The sequence below is a fragment of the Elephas maximus genome, chromosome 4 (assembly GCF_024166365.1).
Source record: "Elephas maximus indicus isolate mEleMax1 chromosome 4, mEleMax1 primary haplotype, whole genome shotgun sequence".
NCBI lineage: Eukaryota > Metazoa > Chordata > Mammalia > Proboscidea > Elephantidae > Elephas > Elephas maximus.
Window position 1 is genome coordinate 88,619,456 of NC_064822.1, and position 20,187 is coordinate 88,639,642.

Genomic DNA, 20,187 nt, shown 5'->3' on the forward strand with positions numbered 1-20,187 from the left:
TTCATTTAACCTGTTTATTTTCATTTTTAAAAATATGATTACAAGAAAACTTAAAATTACATATGTGGCTCTCATCATATTTCTATTGGACAGTGTTGCTCCAGGCAGGATCCTGGTTTTTAGTGTCCACAAAAAGACAGTGGAGTGCAGTGGTTAAGGATGGGGGTACTGTGTCAGACAGATCTAAGTTCAATTCCCTTGTCTTCTATTTTCTCACGAAGGTACATTGGCACGTCCCTCAGCTTCTCCAAATTATAGTTTCCTCATTTATAAAGTAGGAATAGTGATAGTATCTTCCTCTCAGGGATGATCAAATCTAAACTGCTCACATCTAAAGAGATTGCTTGGGCTCTTAGAATGAGCATTTAGTTCTAGATTACAAAAATTGACAATATTTTAAAAGGCACAATTAAAAAATTACCTGCCTATTGACAAATACAGTATAAATCTCAAATAGTGAGCTGGATCAAGTCCAGTTAAATTTAAAATACTGTTATCCTCTTCTTGCCTTTGACCTATTGCTACTTAGTAACAGAACTATAACAAGGAAAGAGGAAATTAAGCTCAGAGTTATCTAAAAAGGGATTAGCCCTGCTTTTTCTGGGTCAACACTCCCTGTCTTTCAGAGATGCAAGCTCAGGGGAATGTAAACCAATTTTACATTTCCTTAAGAAAGACACAGTTAGGAAGGTGCTTTCCCCAAAAGGCAAACACATGTCATTAAAAAGTTATAAATACTTCCTGTGTTGGACAGTTATTTGGGCAGCATGGGTAATGGAAAGTGAACAAGACAAGGAGTCAAAGGGCAGGGATGCAATGTTGAGTCTCCCATAGCCCAGGCCAAGGTCATGAGGTATCCTCAAACCCTGGTTTCCTCATCTATAAAATGAGGATGAGGATAGTAGTATCTATCACAATAGGTTCTTTTAAAGATTAAATTGAATACTGAATATAAAAACTTTCTGTAAACTGGAGAATATTACATAAATGTTACCTATTATTATTTAATCTATTTGATTCTAAGAATCAGTACAGTCAGTGTGTTCTACGTATGGTGTAATACAAAAGAGCAGAAGGTAAGAAAGGGTATCCTTCTACAGGCACTCAATCTCTCAGGGCCTCAGTTTCCTCTTCTTTTTCCCAATTTACTTCCCAGGCTCATTGGGAGGGTTTCATTACAACAAAGCAACAACAATGAAAGAAAAGGTACTCAGAAAACTACACAGGTAGAAAACACTGCTGTTGGTTTGGATAATCAATAATAGTTGATTTTACTGAAAAAGAGAGAAAAAAATCATATGTTGGTTTTGCAGCAACCTCTCTTGCTGTGAAAAGTAGCCTTTGTCATGCTCCAAAAGATACTTTCTTGTAATTTTAATTACATGTACTAATTTAAGATAAGAGTAGCTATAAGATGTGAATTGAAAAAGGAAGGTTAGAGTATCCATTTCTTGTTCCGGTCTTGGCAAGACGAAATGTAAAAGAATCTTTGCCATCATTTTCTAATAGAACCACATTCCACACAGTATTATAACCACAACTGAAGGATATCATCCCTAACAAGAAATGTCATTTTGTAGCCAGGGCATTAATGCTGGCTTTTTTGGAAAAAATGCTCATCTACATGGTTTTTGAAATCAGCATTATACAATCCAGGTACCCAATAAGACGCCGATAGGATTTTCTCTGGCCATTTAGTTATCTGGGTTCTAAGTAGGACATACACAAACGCAACAATGACTTTAAAAAATGAGTGCTTAGAACTTCACATAGAGCAGCCGAGCTCTTAACCACTGTACCACGAGCACTCCCATAAAAGTAGTGGGATAAAACAAAAGCACCATACTGACCTGTAACTAGTTGTCTACAATAATAAGAACTCATTTCCCCACATCTTTTGATTTGCTTTTATGTTTTTTTTAGGGAGCTTCCTGATGCTAAAATAGTTTTTCTGTCACAGCTGCATTTCTTCATTCATCTTAGGTTTTCATCATTCTCAGTTTTTATCAACTTGTAAAAATAAATGATCCAATTTTTAATATTAAGTTTATTTAGCTTTTTTCTGACTTATACTTTCATTTATTTCGCTTTATTTAAGTATACTTTCCTGAAATTTATTTACTTTTGTGTAGTGGTCCCTTGATTTTGTGTTTTAGCATATGGATAAAGCTACCCTTAAACATAAAACTTACTTTCAATCCTAGATAGCACCTATCACCTTGTATGCTATTATTATTAACTCATTATAATGATTAACTCATATTAATGCTTATGTTCAAATGGAATTAAATAAAAACATGTGTTAACACACATAGAAAGAAGGACCAACATCCACGTTAATATATAAAACAGAAAGAGTAAACAGAAGGTGAAGAAGATGCATCTCACTGAGTTACTGAGGCAATTAAGACAATCCCATTACGAAAAAAGACAAAAGAACATAGCAAACCATTAGCCTTAAATTAAAGGAATTGATGAGGCAGCCAAATGTGCTCTCCCGAAGTTTAGAGACAGGGAAACCAATTCAAGCATGTGGATTTGTTAGCATCCTAACATGCACAGGTAAATATATCACCACTCTGACTCCAGTGATTTCACCTGTTTATGTCTGTAATGTTTCTAAGCTATGTCCATTTGTAATGTTTCTAAGCTATGTCCATTTGTAATGTTTCTAAGCTGTATTTTTAAGTTTAGAAGTTAAATTCCACAACACCACCATCATCAGTACTACCATGACCTGCACCATCACCCACATGCCTAGGCAGTATATTAGTAAAAATACAAGATCAAAAGTACTCTTCTATTTCAGTCTTCAGTGATACTAACTGCATTATCGACCTTTAACCGGGCAGAGTGAGAAGTAAACACCACTAATTATTCCTGGAAGTTACTCATAAGAGCAAGAGTTATCACTGGTAATTCCAGGCAAAGCTCACTTTGTTTCCTACCTATGGTACAAATTGGGCATAAGTTGTCATCATGCCATTTAGTTATGCCTTTAGAGCATACTGCTTTTCTTACAGCAGTATGTATCCCAAAGTATATTCATGGAATACTTGTCTTGGGAAATGCCCTACTAAAAAAAAATTCACATTGGGAAATGCTGTATACCACATTCCCTTCTTGAGGATTCACAAAAAATCATATTAGTGTATTAAAGTTTTTTGCCATGATGTTGTTGTTGTTAGGGGCCGTCGAGTTGGTTCCAACTCATAGCTGCCCTACGTACCACAGAAAGAAACACTGCCTGGTCCTAAGCCATCCTTACAATCATTGTTATGCTTGAGCCCACTGTTGCAGCCATTGTGTCAATCTGGCTTGTTGAGAATCTCTCTTTTCCGCTGACCCTGTACTCTGCCAAGCATGATGTCCTCCTCCAGGAACTGATCCCTCCTGTCAACATGTCCAAAGTATGTAAGACACAGTCTTGCCATCCTTGCTTCTAAGGAACATTCTGGTTGTACTATGTTTGCCAAAAAGGAACTATTTATTTTTGCTTAACTCAGCATTTCTTAAGTTTATTTGACCATTCCTACCCCTTTAGAGATCATCCATGAACATCTGCCAGAACTAGTATTTCCAGAAAGCTGCTCTGGAAAACACTGCTTTGGACTGACAAGGGATAGAATTAATTTAGATGAATATTACATCTTCCCAAAGCTTGAAAGCCTTACTGTTCAGCTCAGAACAGACAAAGACACAACTAAATGAGCATTGAAAAGGAAAGGATTTCTTGACATTGCAAGGCCCCTAGACCAATGTAGACCATCCACTCACTTAAGGAGATTTCCGAGATTGAAAAGAGCCCGGTTATGGCGTGGGTTTAGCTGGAGAGCCCTCTGGTAGTACATCTTTGCCTCTGCGGTGTCTCTGGTCAGTGTTCCAAGGTTGTTCAGGGCACTTGCATGGCGTGGATACAACCTGAAAAATTAGAAATAGTAAGCCATGATTGTTCAAAAACCTCCAAGTTGGGCACAACTTGCTTGTTCTTCCCCCTCCTCCCCAGGTATTTCACAACCAAAATGAAACACTGAATTCTTCTTTTATTTTAATTGTACATGTCTGTGTCAAACATTAACGCTTGACTTCTTTTTAGTTAATAAAAATAGCAGTTTAAAACTGCTTTGTGTCTATAAATTTGGCACAGTAAATATATATTTAATACTTAGTGGTAAAAAAAAAAAACAAAACCCAGGCAGTGCAAGAATTTAAATAGTATGCAAATCTACCAGGGTTAAATAAATTTTAGTCCTTTGGGACTTACAATTACTTTCAACTGCCCTTGGAAGAAAATTCTCCTCAAGTGCTGAGTGTCTACCTTGGTGGGATTGCTGTGTCTACTGTTTACACAGATTCCAGGAGCTCCTTGGGTGAGGGATCAACATAAACATTCTTGGATTAGAGCATCATCAGTAAGACTGCCATTACTGAGAAAGGATGATACATAATGTCTCACCATAAAAACAAACTCCCCCAAATGGCTCTCCATCTTGACTCTCTTTATTCCATCTTACCTCATTTCCCCCTCCTACTGCTGTTTTGGCACCCTGGTGCTATAGTGGTTAAGTGTTGGGCTGCTAACCAAAATGTTGGCAGTTCAAATCCAGTAGCCACTCATTGGAAACCCTATGGGGCAGCTCTACTCTGTCCTATATAGTCGTTATGAGTTGGATTCGACTCAACGGTAACCTTTTTTTTTTTTTTTTTGGTACTGCTGTTTGGATCCACCTGGTCTGATAGAATTCTCAAAATGAAGTCCTGGTACAATACTTAAAAATCAAAATTTAAATGATGTAAAAGTATTAAAAAATATATGAGAAGTATGTTAAAAAAAATAGCACTCGTAATGTTCAAAAGCAAATGTTAAGGAGAACTGGGGATAAATCCATAAACCAAAATTATGTTGATTAAGGAAGGAAGGCAATCAATTTACTTTCTTAAAAGTATAAAGAAACCTAATGAGTGCAGCTACATAATTTAGTTGTTTCTGCTACATTTCCAGTGGACATATTTAACAGTCTAATAGGTTCTCTCCATCTCTGTCACCCAAAGTACTTTGAATAAGCCCGTGGAGTTGGCTGTTAATGTAGAAAAGCCAAGATAATGCCTAAGCTATAAAAACAGGATCTATGCTTGCCAAGTCTCTTGAAAATCAAATGCCAGGCTTACCCCCCTCTTCCATACCTTCTAGGAAGATCAATTTAATTTTGAGAAAGAAGGGATTCCTATTAAAAGGCCAAAGAAGACAAGCTGTATAAGCTTTTCTTCTTTTTTTTAATCTTTGCTTAACCCAGCATAAACCCTGCTGGCATAGTGGTTAAGTGCTACGGCTGCTACCCAAAGGGTCGGCAGTTCGAATCCGCCAGGCGCTCCTTGGAAACTATGGGGCAGTTCTACTCTGTCCTATAGGGCCACTATGCATCGAAATTGATTCGACGGCACGGGGTTTTTTTTTTTTTTTTTTTTTTGGTAACCCAGCATATCCTAAGTTTATTTGAACAGGTAATCCTCCCTTCCCTACTGTCTTACAGAACTGCTCTGAACATTCTTCATAACTAGTATTTCCAGGAAGATACTCCGGGTCATGCTGCTCTTGAATGACAAGGGATGGAATCAACTCAGATGAGTACTACATCCTCCCAAAGCTCAAAAGCCCTAAATTTTCACAGAGGTTTTACAGCTGTTTGGAGAAATATATTGTGAGAAGAAGTCAGGCAAAATAAAATATCCTGAGCCAGCACAGGTGCTGTTGTTTGCATCTCTCCAGTCACCTGTAATTAGCAAAGGGAACTTTAAGGTCCCTGGTATAAGCCCCTTAATGCTCAACTTCAGGAGGGGCAGGAACTGAGGAATGGCACTAGATCTGAGATGCTGCAGAAGGTATGAGAGCTAAGATGAGAAGCAAAAAAAGCTCTTGTACCTGCCCATCCACTCCATGCCCAGAAAAATCTCTGGACAGATTGTATCTAAGGATTACTTTGAAAGTAGACATGGAATGCACATTACAGCCAGAACTCAAATTCTTCTAAAGAAGTTCTTAGTTTAGTTTTGTTTTTTTAATTTGAAGCCAAGCTCTGCAACCTCGAAAAGATTTAAGGGGTATCCAGTGAACATGGTGAGGGCAATTGCCATGCTGGTTATTTCCCTGATGACATGCAGTAATAGAAAGCCTAACTGGGATGCTCTTCTTCCTTCATCTCACTAGAGGTAACTTCTTAAAACCTTCTCCTTACTTGCCTAGACTTGGGAGCCTTCAAACAAACATATACACTGAAAGCACTAATTATGGGAAAAGACAGTCTAAATTCAGTAAGAGCTTCCATCCATAGTGGGCTCATTTCTATGTTAAAGAGCGTGCCTGCACTACTCCGCCGCTGGCCCTATCTACCTGGTTCTCAGCCCACCTTCTTGGATTTTATACTTCATCATGACCCCAGCGCCATGTAAATGAACAGTCATGGCCTTTCAAAGCTCACCAACTACAGCAATGCTTTTGTCCTCTTTTTTGATTTTTTATTAGAATCAGAGTAAAAGTCCACCCCTGAACTCTCCAAAACAGAAACAAATAATGAGAAAGGAAGTAAAGTGAAATATATCAAACCCGTTGCCATCGACTTGATTCTGACTCACAGTGACTGTATAGGACAGAGTAGAACTGCCCCATAGAGTTTCCAAGGAGCATCTGGTGGATTCGAACCACTGACCCTTCCGTCAGCAGCCATAGCACTTAACCACTACGCCATTAGGGTTCCCACAGAGAAATATAAGCACTACCAAAGAAAAGACCTTTAATGTGCCTCCTGCTCTAAGAACTTGTTCTGCAGCTGCAGACCCATGAAGCTTAGGAGGTGGGGTCTTTGTGGCTGGAAACAGTCAGGAAAGCAGCTTGATGTTAACAAAAAGCCCTAACCAATCAAGAAAGGAGGGGGATTGCTGGTATTTTTTACTGATGCTATTACCAAGCACAGCCCTCCATCTGGAAATGTGTAGATACTGTTTATTCCTGGTAATAGTAAGGGTCTGCAAGCAATATCCTCTCTCATTGGGTATCTGATTAGGTAAAAATTCCTTTGAGCTTCACCTAATCACATGCAAACATTGCATTATTTATGAAACAAAGCTGAATTTCATTAAAAGGATTCTTTCAACAGCCGGTTCTGGAAAAATTTCACTTTCTAATTTTGATTTTTATATAAATGTAGATATTTTATTTAAACATACATTTTTCTCCTATAATGCTGCAGATTAATGCAAGGACAAAAATTACTTTGTGTGTGTGTGTTTACGTTTTATATAAACAAATTAGATTGGGTCTAATTCAATTCTGTGGTCTCTAGGAGGGGAATTTTCTATAGGAAAGATGAATAATTTAAGAGATGTCTGTGTTGCTACATCAATTGTCAGAATAAATTAAGCACATCTTGACTTTGACTTCTGCAGGTATGTTTTACAAAAGTCCTGTTAGTAATTATCCCCTCCCCCACCTAAAAACCCAACAAAAGCTTCCCTAAACTGGCACAGACTGGTGATTTCCAGGCCCGCTTTTGAAGATCAGTGCTAGCAGGAGCTGCATTTTCTTTCACACAGTCTCATTCAGCATTCGTATTGTTTATGGGGACTCTCTTGCTATTTCTTTGTTTTTATGATTTTTTCATATCTGTAAGTTAAATTTTAAAAAATTATTAGAGGGGAATGTACTATATTGTCAAACAGTTCTGAGGCATAAGGAAGCTTATTTTTCTCTTTAAAAAAGAAATATAGGTATATAGTTCTATGAGCTGAAGAGAATTATTTTTTCAAGTAATAGAAAATTTAGAATCTGAATAAACATATCCACTTGAGCATTTAAGGGGTTCTTAACTGTTACCTAGTGGCACTTCCTTAAGCAGAACTAATAAAGAAGTAGTCAAGGACAGTGTTATTTTTTGCCATTCCCAGTTATTTTACCTTTGAAGAATGAACATCAACAGTGTGTAAATTGGAAACAGTGACTGGGAGAGAACAGTTGCCTAAGTGAAAAATGGAGGCAGAGATAAAAGATAATGGGACCAAAAGGACTTATGACTGTGTTAATGATAGTTCACATTTTACAGAATGCTTTTTCATATATTATCTCATTTAATTTTCCCAATTCTTTAAGCAGAATTTTTATCGTATTATTTTACAGTTGAGGAAAGAGAGGCTGGGAGAAATTAATAAGAGATTATATTTAAAAAATAATATCTCAGAAGTACTTGTGTTCTTAAGTATTAAGAAGGCAGATGGTTCCTGTAGATCCATTTGTTTTCCCAAACAATATATGAATCATTCAACCTTCAACAAATAAATATACTGCTACAAATTAAAGCTTCCATTTGATATAACCTGTCCTCTTTCTTTCTTTGGCCAATTCATTCAACTATGGTCTCTTAGGAAATAGTTCTCGATAACAGAAGTGAAATAAACTCAGTAATTAGGAAACGTGGCCACTATAATTCTTATTTAACTGGAAAAATTTGTTTCCTGACCTACAAAATAACCATCTCTCTGAAAAGCTGAGTATCATGAAACACGAATTAGAATCTACAACACTCACTAAATGTGTAAGGTACAGATAAATGCCCTCTAATCTATTGTTCTTAAGCTTTAACCTCAACGAAAGGTCCACAGACTATTAATAAACTATACATGACTAAAGTTTAGTTTTATATTTTATTTCAGCCACTTACTTTAGATTTTGTACATTCTGTCCAAAAATTAAGGATGCTGTCAATTTTTCATTATTTGAGTACCTTATAAAGTATTTCTTTATTCAAGTAATACTGTATCACGTGTTCCAGTTTGCAATTTCCTTTTAGATTACACATCCTGATTTATTGGCCAGATTTTCATTCCACACAATTTATTTGAGGCTAATTACTAGGCTAAGGTCAGATGTTTATTATCTATTTCCTGTTGTGAAAAAAAGAATCCAAGAGACAAAAAAAAAAAAAAATTACTGGGAAAAAAATTCAACCATACAACCTGAATTTCACTGGACTAAAAAACGATCGAAGTAAACTTCATCTCAGGAGGTGACGACATTTTCTCAACCATATTCATCTCTGCCACTTTTAAGTGCCTGGTTCCTTCACGTTATAATATCTGAATCTTTATGTCAATAGATCGCACCCATGTAACAACGATGAGTCGGAGGTGACTTGACGGCAACTGGTAGCAATGATGATTTCAGTGGTCTGATTCTTTGTTTGAAATTGTTATTAACACTCAGTAAACAAGTCTTATAACTTTCTAATCCTATTGTACTCCTTCTGATCCGTATCAAATAGCCTTGGAAAAACAATCCTCAAATACAATTTAAGGAAACATACTCACCAATTAGGAGCCAACTAAATTAATTATCTGACCTGTCACAATGGTGACGTCCAGCAGTTATCCAGAAGGACTCCACCCAGTTGACTTTCCAAGTCAATTTAGAGTGAAACTGTGACTCTCTGGTGCCCTCAGGAAATGAGTCATTTTAAATAGCTGAATTTTCCTGATTCCTGAGGAGTTATCCTTTACGTGCTAGAGGTTGGGATATTTACTGAAGGAAATACTTCTCGCCACTTTTAAAAGAAAATGATGACTCTAACTTAACCTTTCCTTGGAGGCTTGGGGTGATCGTGGTGAACTTTTTTTTTTTTGTAGCAGGATGTATGGGGAAGTGTTTTGATGAGGTGGAAAAAGAACTAGAGTCATAAACCATGGATGACTTTTTGACTGTGATTTTCTAGCTGTGTGGTTTGGGATTTATGTCCGTGCCTTGTTTTCTCTGTAAAAATGAGGTCATATCTCATCAGAATTTAATGTGAAGAGGTGTGACGGTGTGTATAAAAATGCCCAGTGTCACACCTTTGACATTATGGGGTCAGCAGTAAGACCTCTAGGTGGTTTGACTCAGTTTCCCCTGCACCGCAATGAACCCATGCCAGGCTGACACAGCCAGCTCTCCTTCTCTCACATGGATTTCTTATCCTCCGTAAAGTCATTCTCTTTGCTGCAGCCAATGGCCTTCGACTTGCTCCCATCAGTCAAAATAATATCCATTATTTCTTCAACACTAACCCAGTGAACACTCGAGTCATCTTGTAACCATGTTTCTCCTACACTGTGGTTTCTCAGATGTGAAGAACAAATGACCCTCTCCATGTTAAGAATGTAAGAATGTTCTTTGTCATGCACTCACTCCAAAGTCTGCCAACCCTTCATCATCTGAAGGAAATAATCCTCACAGGCAAGAGACGAGTTTTTTCCAAGCCTTTCCGACATGTTCAACATCAAATGGAATTCCAGGCACATGCACTTTAAAAAGCTACACCCAAGGTTATAAGCAGATTCAAAGTCCTGTGTGGTTCCTGTGTGATAGATCTACATGCTTGAGGAATCCTTGTTGTTAAATACTTTGTAGTATGAAATGAAACAGTAGTGGACAGAAAAAGTGTGTTCATATTCCTAATCAATGACTGCCATTCAAGGATATCCTAGGGTGACAGGTGTGTACCCTGCATATACACCTCAGGAGTCTGGACAGCACAGGGATCATCTGCAGGGGGTAGCCACAGCCGATCTCCTGTGAGGAGCCCTGCCTGGGGAGGCTAGAGCAGCCTTTCATAATCTTCACTGAAACCTTGAATTCTGAAATATTCATTCACGGGATATTCAAAACAATGATAAAACCAGTAAAAAAAAAAAAAAAATTCCTTGTGCACCTATATGCATTTATAAGTAACAGGAAAATTAAGACATCTTTGAAAAATGTGAGCTCATACCATTTCAATCATCAAATGTAATTCTGAATGAGATCTCTTACACTAGAAAACGGAACACAGAACATACAGTCTCTGCTTCTTCGTTGGCAGACAGGCATACACAAACACCATACCAAAGTGGACTAGCTTTAGCAGAAGTTAGATTGTATGGCCACCACCATCTGCCAGGTAGAAGTGAGGATGGTAAGACTTCATTTTACCTACTTTGGACATGTTATCAGGAGGGATCAATTCCTGGAGAAGGACATCATGCTTAGTAGAGTGTCAGCAAAAAAGAAGAAGACCCTCAATGAGACAGACTGATACAGTGGCTACAACAATGGACCCAAAAATAGCAACAATTGTTGAGGATGGCACAGGACTGTGTTTTGTTCTGTTGTACATAGGGTCGATATGAGTTGGAGCCGACTCGATGGCACCTAACAACAACAACAGATTGTATGGTAAAATGCATAAATTCCTCTCTAGCTTCACTAGACTTTGCCAATGCCCTATGTGAGTTTGAAATGTCAAAACTACCCTTCCAAAAGTTAACATGGCTAAATTAACTACAGTGACCTCTTTCCTTGTAATAAGCAGAGCCAGAACTAAGGGCATCCTCGGTTCTTCCTGAACCACTCAAAGAGAACATGTCTTGGGTCAATGATTCTCAAGAGAGAGTGTATAAGAAACATCTGGAAACTGAACTAAAATGCCCTGGAGCCCTACTCTCAAGCAGTGGGTATGGGGTGGCATCTAGAAGTCTGAATTTTTAAGCACCACTGTGGATTCTGAGGAAGGTAGTCTTCCAGCCACAGTCTAGAAATCACTTATCTGATGGCTTGGATTTAGGGTCTATATATGAGGCTGCACTTCAGGTTCACATGACTCAAAATTGGCAAAGCACATCAACAGCATCTTTTTTTTTGAGAGTATGTATTATTTAGGGACTATGAAGCAATAATTCACTGACTCATCAATAATTTAATGCCCTCAACTGGAAGAGATCCATATTTATGCCTATTCACAAGAAAAGCGATCAGACCGAATGCAGAAATTATTGAACAATATCATTAATATTATACACAAGCAAAATTTTGCTGAAGATCATTTAAAAGCAGCTGTAGTAGTATATATCAACAGGGAACTGTCAGAAATTCAGTCCTGATTCAGAAGAGGATGGACCCAGGGATAACACTGCTGATGTCAGATGGATCACAGCTGAAAGCAGAGAATACCAGAAGGATGTTTACCTGTTTTATTGACTATGCAAAGGCATTCAACTGTTTGGATCATAACAAACTGTGGATAACATTTTGAAGAATGTGAATTCCAGAACACTTAACTGTGCTCATGAGGAACCTGTACTGTACATAGACTAAGAGGTAGCTGTTCGGACAGAACACGGGGATAGCGCATGGTTTAAAGTCAGGAAAGGTGTGCATCAGGGTTGTATCCTTTCACCATACCTCTTCAATCTGTATGCTGAGCAAATAATCCAAGAAGCTGTACTATAAGAAGAAGAATGGGGCATCAGAATTGGAGGATGACTCATTAACAACCTGCATGCGTTATGCAGATGACACAACCTTACTGGCTAAAAGTGAAGCGGACTTGAAGCACTTACTGATAAAGATCAAAAACCACAGCCTTCAGTACGGATTACACCTCAACATAAAGAAAACAAAAATCTTCACAACTGGACCAATAAAACAACATCATGATAAAAGAAGAAAAGACTGAAATTGTCAAGGATTTCAGTTTACTTGGATCCACAATCAACACCCACGGAAGCAGCAGTCAAGAAATCAAAAGATGCGTTGCATTGGGAAAATTGCTGCGAAGGACCTCTTTAAAGTGTTGAAAAGCAAAGATGTCACCTTGAAAGCTAAGGTGTGCCTGACCCAAGCCATGGTATTTTCAATTGTCTCATATGCATGTGAAAGCTGGACAACGAATAAGCAAGACAGGAGAACTGACGGCTTTGAATTGTGTTTTAGTGAAGAATATTGAATATGCCATGGACTGCCAAAAGAATAAACACATCTGTCTTGGAAGAAGTACAACCAGAATGCTCCTTAGAAGCAAGGATGGAGAGACAGTGTCTTACATACTTTGGACATGTTGTTAGAAGGGATCAGTCCCTGGAGAAGGACATCAAGCTTGGTAAAGTACAGGGTCAGCGGAAAAGAGGAAGACCCTCAATGAGATGGATTGACACAGTGGCTGCAACAATGGGCTCAAGCACAACAACGATTGTGAGCATGGTGCAGGACCGGGCAGTGTTTCGTGGTATGAGTTGGAACCGACCCGACGGCACCTAACAGCAACAACAACAACTGTTCCATGCAAAAAGAAGCACATGTTTTCTCTCTGAGCTTCTGTCCTCTGACTTTCAACAGAACAGTTCTGGGATGTGTACAATGGGATCATTTCAATAAGAAGCCTAGTTCCCTTGAGTTTCCTTAGTATTGCCTCTGTACAGACTACTGGGTTACAGCGTACTAAGGCTTAGCTCAGTGGTTTGCAGCTCAGGGGAAAACTGCTTCTCTAGGGAGAATTTGGAGTCCCTGAGTGGTGCAAACAGTTAACACGCTTAGATGCAAACTTCAAGGTTGGAGGTTTGAATCCACCCAGAGTCGCCTCAGAAGAAAGGCTTGGTGATCTATTTCTGAAAAACTAATCATTGAAAACCTTGAGGAGCACAGCTCTACTCTAACACACATGGAGAATATTCTTGATGGCGATTGGTTTTTGAGGCACTGGTGCTTTAGTGGAAGGATTCTTGCCTTCTACTCAGAAGACCTGGGTTCTGTTCCTAGCCAATGCACCTCATGCAAGCCACCATGTGTCTCTCACTGGAGGCTTATGTGTTGCTATGATGCTGAGCTGGTTTCAGTGATGCTGAGCTGGTTTCTAGACTAAGACAAACTAGGAAGAAAGGTCTGGCAATCTCAGCCTTTTATATGACTTCTTTTATAGTCTTCATAACCCTATGAGATGGATATTACCATCATCCTCTTGTTTACATAAAACCTAAAAAATATTCTGTTGATACTGTCATATTTATTTACATAAAATCAAACAAAACCAAACCTGTCGCTGCAGAGTTCTTAACCACTATGCCACCAGGGCTGCATTTACATAGGAAATCATAAATTAAGCTGGTGTAGCAGATGCTGCCATGTACTATCCACATTCCCCCTTCAAGTCCAAGGTACTTATTCCTCCAGCTGCCAGGGGTGTTGATACTGACAGCTCACAGCTAAGTTCCTCCCTGGAGGTTGCACTGAGGGATTTGCCTCACCCAAGATTATACTCTCTCCCGGGGGCAATTACTGGCTGACAAGGGGGTATAAAGGCCCAATCTCTTGCCTTCATTTGTGATAACTCTGAAGGGCCATCCAGCTCCATTGTGGTCTGCTGAGGCCTTTGTTGGAAACACAGTGTGGCTCAACTTCTTCCTCTGCCTAATCTTGCTTCCTTGGCTTCCTTCCCTGGCATTCCTCAGCACACTCACTAATAAACTTCCTGTATGCAAATCTCTGCCTTGGATTCTGTTTCCTGGGGAATCACACCTAAGCCAGTTTCTGAAGTAGTGGTATCAGACAGAAATAAGAAAGACTGAGAGAGAGAAAACTTCTGAGCATGAATTATAGAGCTTTTATATTGAAATGCAGTTCAGAAGGATGACAAGGTGACTAGAATTCGACTTCTTTTTAAGAAACGTTTAATTTCCTGAATTTAATGAATAAAACTGACATACTTAACACAACATGTATATGAAGCCCTGGTGGTGTAGTGGTTAACGGCTCAGACGCTAACCAAAAGGTCGGCAGTTCTAACCTACCAGCCACTCCTTGGAAACCCTATGGGGCAGTTCTACTCTGCCCTATATTCCACCATGAGTCAGAATCCACTCGATAGCAATGGGCTTGGCATATGTGTGTATGTGTGTGTATACATACATATATATATAGGGGGAGAGAGAGAGAGTTGGTGTTAAGTTCTGTCGAGTCAGTTCTGAATCATAGTGGCTCTCTGTACAATAGAACAAAACTGCTCAGTCCTGCAGCATCTTAACAATTGCTGTTATGTCTGAGCCCGTTGTTGCAGCCACTGTGTCAATCCAACTCATTGAGGTTCTTCCTCTTTTTCGCTGACCCTCTACTTTACTAAGCATGTTGTACTTCTCTAGAGATTGGTCCAAAGTATGTGAGACTAAGTCCTGCCATCCTCCCTTTTAAGGAACATTCTGGCTGTACTTCGTCCAAGACAGATCTGTTTGTTTTCCTGGCATGGTATATTCAACATTCTTTGCCAACACCATAATTCAAAGGTATTAATTCTTCTTTGGTCTTCCTTATTCAATGTCCAGCTTTCGCATGTACATGAGGTGACTGAAAATGCTATTGCTTGGGTCAGGCACACCTTAGTCCTCAAGATGACATCTTTGCTTTAAAGAGGTCTTTTGCAGCAATTTGCCCAGTACAATACATTATTTGATTTCTTAACTGTTGCTTCCATGGGCCTTGATTGTGGATCCAAGTAAAACGAAATTCCTGATGACTTCAATAGTTTCCCCATTATCATGATGTTGCTTTATTGGTCCAGTTGTGAGGATTTTTGTTTTCTTTAAGTTGTAATCCACACTGAAGGCTGTGGCCTTTGATCGTCATCAATAAGTTCTTTAAATCTTCTTTACTTTTAGCAAGCCAAGTTGTGTCATCTGCGTATTACAAGTTATTAATGAGACTTTCTACAGTCCTGATGCCATGTGTTTCTTGATATAGTTCAGGTTCTAGGGTTATTTGTTCAGCATACAGACTAAGTATGATGAAAGGATACAACCACGATGCACACCTTTCCTGATTTTAAGCCATGCAGTATTCCCTTGTTCTGTTCGAACAACTGCCTCTTGGTCTATGTACAGGTTCCTCATGAGGACAATTAAGTGTTCTGGAATTCCTGCCCTTGGCAACATTCTCCATAATTTGTTATGATCCACACAGTCGAATGGCTTTGCATAGTGAATAAAACACAGGTAAACATCTTTCTGGTATTCTCTGCTTTCAGCCAAGATTCATCTGACATCAGCAATGAGATCCCTCATTCCACATCCTCTTCTCAGTCTGGCTTGAATTTCTGGTAGATCCCTGCTGATGTACTGCTACAATCATTTTTGAACTCTCTTCAGCATAATTTACCTTGCAAGTGATATTAATGATATTGTTCAATAATTTCCACAATTCGTTGGATCGACTTTTTTTGGAACAGGCATGTATATGGATCTCTTCCAGTTGGCTGGCCAGGTAGCTGTCTTCCAGATTTCTTGGCATAGACGAGTGAGTACTGCCAGTGTTGCATCTGTTTTTTGAAACACTCAACTTGTATTCCATCAATTCCTAGAGCCTTGTTTTTCACAAATGCCTTCAGTACAGCTTGGACTTCTTCCTTCAGTACCATTGGTTCTTGATCATATGCTGTCTCCTGAAATGGTTGAAAGTTGACCAATTTTTTTTTTTTTTTCGTACAGGGACTCTGTCTATTCCTTTCATCTTTCCTTGATGCTTCCTGTCATTCAATACTCTGCCCATAGACTCCTTCCATATTGCAAGTGAAGGCTTGAATTTTTTTCTTCAGTTCCTTCAGCTTGAGCAATGCCAAGCATGTTCTTCCCTTTTGGTTTTCTAAGTCCATTTCTTTGCACATCATTATAACACTTTGTGTTCTCAAGCTGCTCTTTGAAGTCTTATTCAAAATAGGCTGGGTAAAGGAAGGCTTTTTAAATACTCAGTAACTCCTGATTTTTTTAAAATGTTGAAACTCCATTTTTTTTTCTCACATCCCTTTGTTTTTAGAAACCCAATGTTTATACTCAATCCATAATTCATATATTAGAGAATTTCAGACACAATCGGTTTTTAAACTGGGATTACAATATCCCAGGCACCTGGATGGAAAGAGAAATATTTGGTCAATCATCCAGATGTTTCCAGATTTTTTTTTAAATTGTACTTTAGATGAAGGTTTACAGAACAAGTAGTTTCTCATTAAACAATACACATATTGTTTTGTGACATCGGATGCCAATCCCAAGACATGTCAACAATCTCCCCTTCTTAAACTTGGGTTCCCTATTACCAGTTTTTCTGTCACCTCCTGCCTTCTTATCCTTCCCCCTGGGCTGGTGTGCCCATTTAGTCTCATTTTTTTTTTTTATGAGCCTGTCTAATCTTCTGCTGAAGAGTGAATCTCAGGAGTGACTTCATTATTGAGCTAAAAGGGTTTCCAGGGGCCATAATCTCGGGGTTTCTCCTGTCTTTGTCAGATCAGTAAGTCTGGTCTTTTTTTTTTTTTTTTGAGTTAGAATTTTGTTCTATACTTTTCTCCAGGTCTGTCCAGGACTGTCTATTGTGATCCCTGTCCGAGTAGTTGGTGGTGGTAGCTGAGCACCATCTGGTTGTGCTGGACTCAGTTCGGGGGAGCCTGTAGTATTTGTGGTCCATTAGTCCTTTGGGCTAATCCTTCCCATGTGTCTTTGGAAACTCCACTATTTTTGTAGACAGCATCTTATAAAGGAATTATAATAAAATAATCTTAGTGAATATATTGAGGACATCAGTGAACAGTGGGTTAATTAAACATGATTAGACTTCCGTAGACTCTAATACACAGTGTTGCTTCAATACTCCTTTACTACTTCTTTTTTTCTGCATACACTAATGCAGTCTAATGGAATCTCCTTGCAGAGTTCAAGTTTTCCACAGAAGAGGGAAAACGAGGAATTACACCAATAAAAAAATTTTTTTTTACCAATAGGTACTATTATCATGACAAGTTTCTAATTTTATGCGTTAAAGAAATCCCAATCAGAAGGATTTAGCTTTATTCTTTGCCATGGGCTAGCCAACTAAAAAGTGAGTAAAGATTGCTTTTGTACAGGAGCACTGAAGCATTCTTTCCTTTTTAGTTATTCCAAAGAAAAGAGCCCGGTCAGGGACTTCAACTCCTTTTGAACACAGTTTTGTTTTCTTTCAGGTTTTCTGTTTAAAATATCAACAGCAGACATATCAGGAGTGGACAAGGCTACTCGGAGGGTTCCCCGGCTATTCAAGCACACTTGAGTTTCCTCAGGTTTGGGTAATGTACTTCCCTACTTGATTCTAGAAGAAAAGCCAAGACAGTATGGTGCTACTGCATAACTGGGGAGAGAATCAATCTTAGTTCATTTACTGTGTATTTCCTGCTGAAACCATACTTGTGAAAAGAAAACAGCTGTCTGGGTGACTTAGGAACACAGCGTTTTTATCAAAATTGAATCCTGCACACAGCTGATATCCAAACACAGCTGATATCCAAATACCTGGGCACATCAGCAAATCTTAAGAGTATTCTGCATGGCAGGGCCTAATGGGAGTGGAATGGGAAGAAGAGGACATAGAAGTGAACAAATGCTCAACGGAACATGGGACAATTTGCTGCTGAAAGTGGAGAAGTCTTTCTGACTCACCTGGGCCAAAGCACACTTCATTCTCATTCTAAGATGCAGGGTTCCTGATGAACAGTCCATTTTAAACAATAAATATTTGAGTCATGCAAAGTTTAAATTGTAGACAATGAAAAACAGATTCTATGACTCTGTCACCTAGTGAAAACATTTAGTCTCTTCTTATTTGTGTTACCAGATTTCCAGATGTTCTCCATTCTCTACAAAACATATTGGCAGATACCTGAAACCTACCTCCTAAGCTTCTCTATAAGCCTGGGCCCTCCTGCTCCCAAGAACTGAGTTGCATCACGGCTAAGAGTCAGTTATGCTTACTAACACATTTATTCTAGTTGTACTTTTTTCATTGCAATTATAAACTGATACAATATGAGTGTGAAAAAAAGAGTTGTTATTTCTATAAAAACTAACTGAATACTTTGGAAACACAAAAAAAGGGAAGTTGATTTAAAAAATTGCTGAATTAGATGTAAATGAGAGAACTGTAAAAGACTAGGGGAAGAAAATCAGGAAAACTTCAGATAGCCTACTCAAATTCCCTTGCAAGTATCTTTACCTTTTTATTCCACTTTAAAATATCAAAACTGATAATCATAGCAATGTACTTAAGGATGTGGCTTTTGCTGATTCTAATCAGAAGACCCTTACTCAAAGAAAAGACTTAGTGCCATATTAAAAGATTAGTGAATGGATGTACATTTGAAATTTTAGGGTGAAATAAAAAATTCAAGATTGTAAATAATTCATTGTATGGTTCCCCACTTGTAACTGATTTTTTAAGCTAATCAATCAAGTACTGGCCAAGTATACAGTAAAGAAAGAGCATATTTTGTACTTTATTCAGGCAGGGTCACTGTTGTTCCCTTGGGTTTACTGGATGAGGTATTCTTGCAAGTTCTTATATAGGAAGAGCTGAGCTGTTGGACAATCTCTGCACTTTCTTCTTCCATTACATGAGGTGGAAAGGTAGAAACTTTCCCCAGAGTAAATGAACAGTCAGAAAGCTGTGGAGGCATAAGGCAAATCCATAGTGGTTTTCTGATTCGCCAACATATGCAATCCTAAACTTTATAGTACCTTCAATGGGTATACCTATGGGGCTGTCTCGCTCAGCAAAACCAAGCTAACACTTCTGTTTGTTGTGGTTTTAAGGGGAGGGTTTTGACATTTTTCTTTGATGATGTGGGTCTTAAACTGAATCCATAACCTTAGCTGCAGCGTTTTCCAGAGAAGCTTTTTTCTGCATTGCCGAAATGTAATAAATGAGCTACGCCAAAATGGGGGAGAGGTCACTGGTACTTCTGCATTGTTTAAAAAATAAAATACAAAGTCTAAAAGAAGTAGAATATTCACATCATATGTAATTGTCAACTTAATCTAGCTTTATATTTAGAATTATAAACCAGCCAAAAAGAGATCAGCACAGATACAACCCTAACGACTAATTTTGCTACTGCCTTTGGGGTCTATATAATCATGAAAACAGCAATGGATAATTGTTGGAACTGATTTCAGGTAATATTTACCTTTAACTCTACATTTCCCTGATCACTCTCATTTTGCTGTGTGCAAACATGGAAAGCATCAGACATACTGAAGTGGAAGTAGGGGTGGAGCAGTGAGGAGAGGAAGGATTCCTGTCTCAGCAAACTTCACAAAGGAACAGCAATATCAAAATAAGGGCAATCTTCTAGTCCCCACGATAAACAATCATCAAAATGACGAGCAGTCCCGGTATCTTTCCTTTCCTCTCTAACGTAGATAAAGAGTACCTATTTCAAACACTGCCCACATCCACTGAGAGCTCACAAAGCGGCGGCCACAGAAAACTGATGACACTTTAAAGCAGCAAGTATTCTGAGTCTGGCCTGAGAGAACAACACAATATTTCACTAATTACTATGCAGT

General features: G+C 38.6%; 1 protein-coding gene across 3 annotated transcripts in view; it reads right to left on the reverse strand.

The window, feature by feature from the left end:
* Positions 1-20,187, reverse strand: part of TMTC1 (transmembrane O-mannosyltransferase targeting cadherins 1) — a 335,228-nt gene that overhangs the window by 42,240 nt on the left and 272,801 nt on the right. For all 3 annotated transcript variants that reach the window (XM_049882736.1, XM_049882737.1, XM_049882735.1), the window contains one exon: positions 3,778-3,921. In XM_049882736.1, the coding sequence (XP_049738693.1) occupies positions 3,778-3,921 (144 nt within the window). The remainder of the gene's footprint in view (positions 1-3,777; positions 3,922-20,187) is intronic.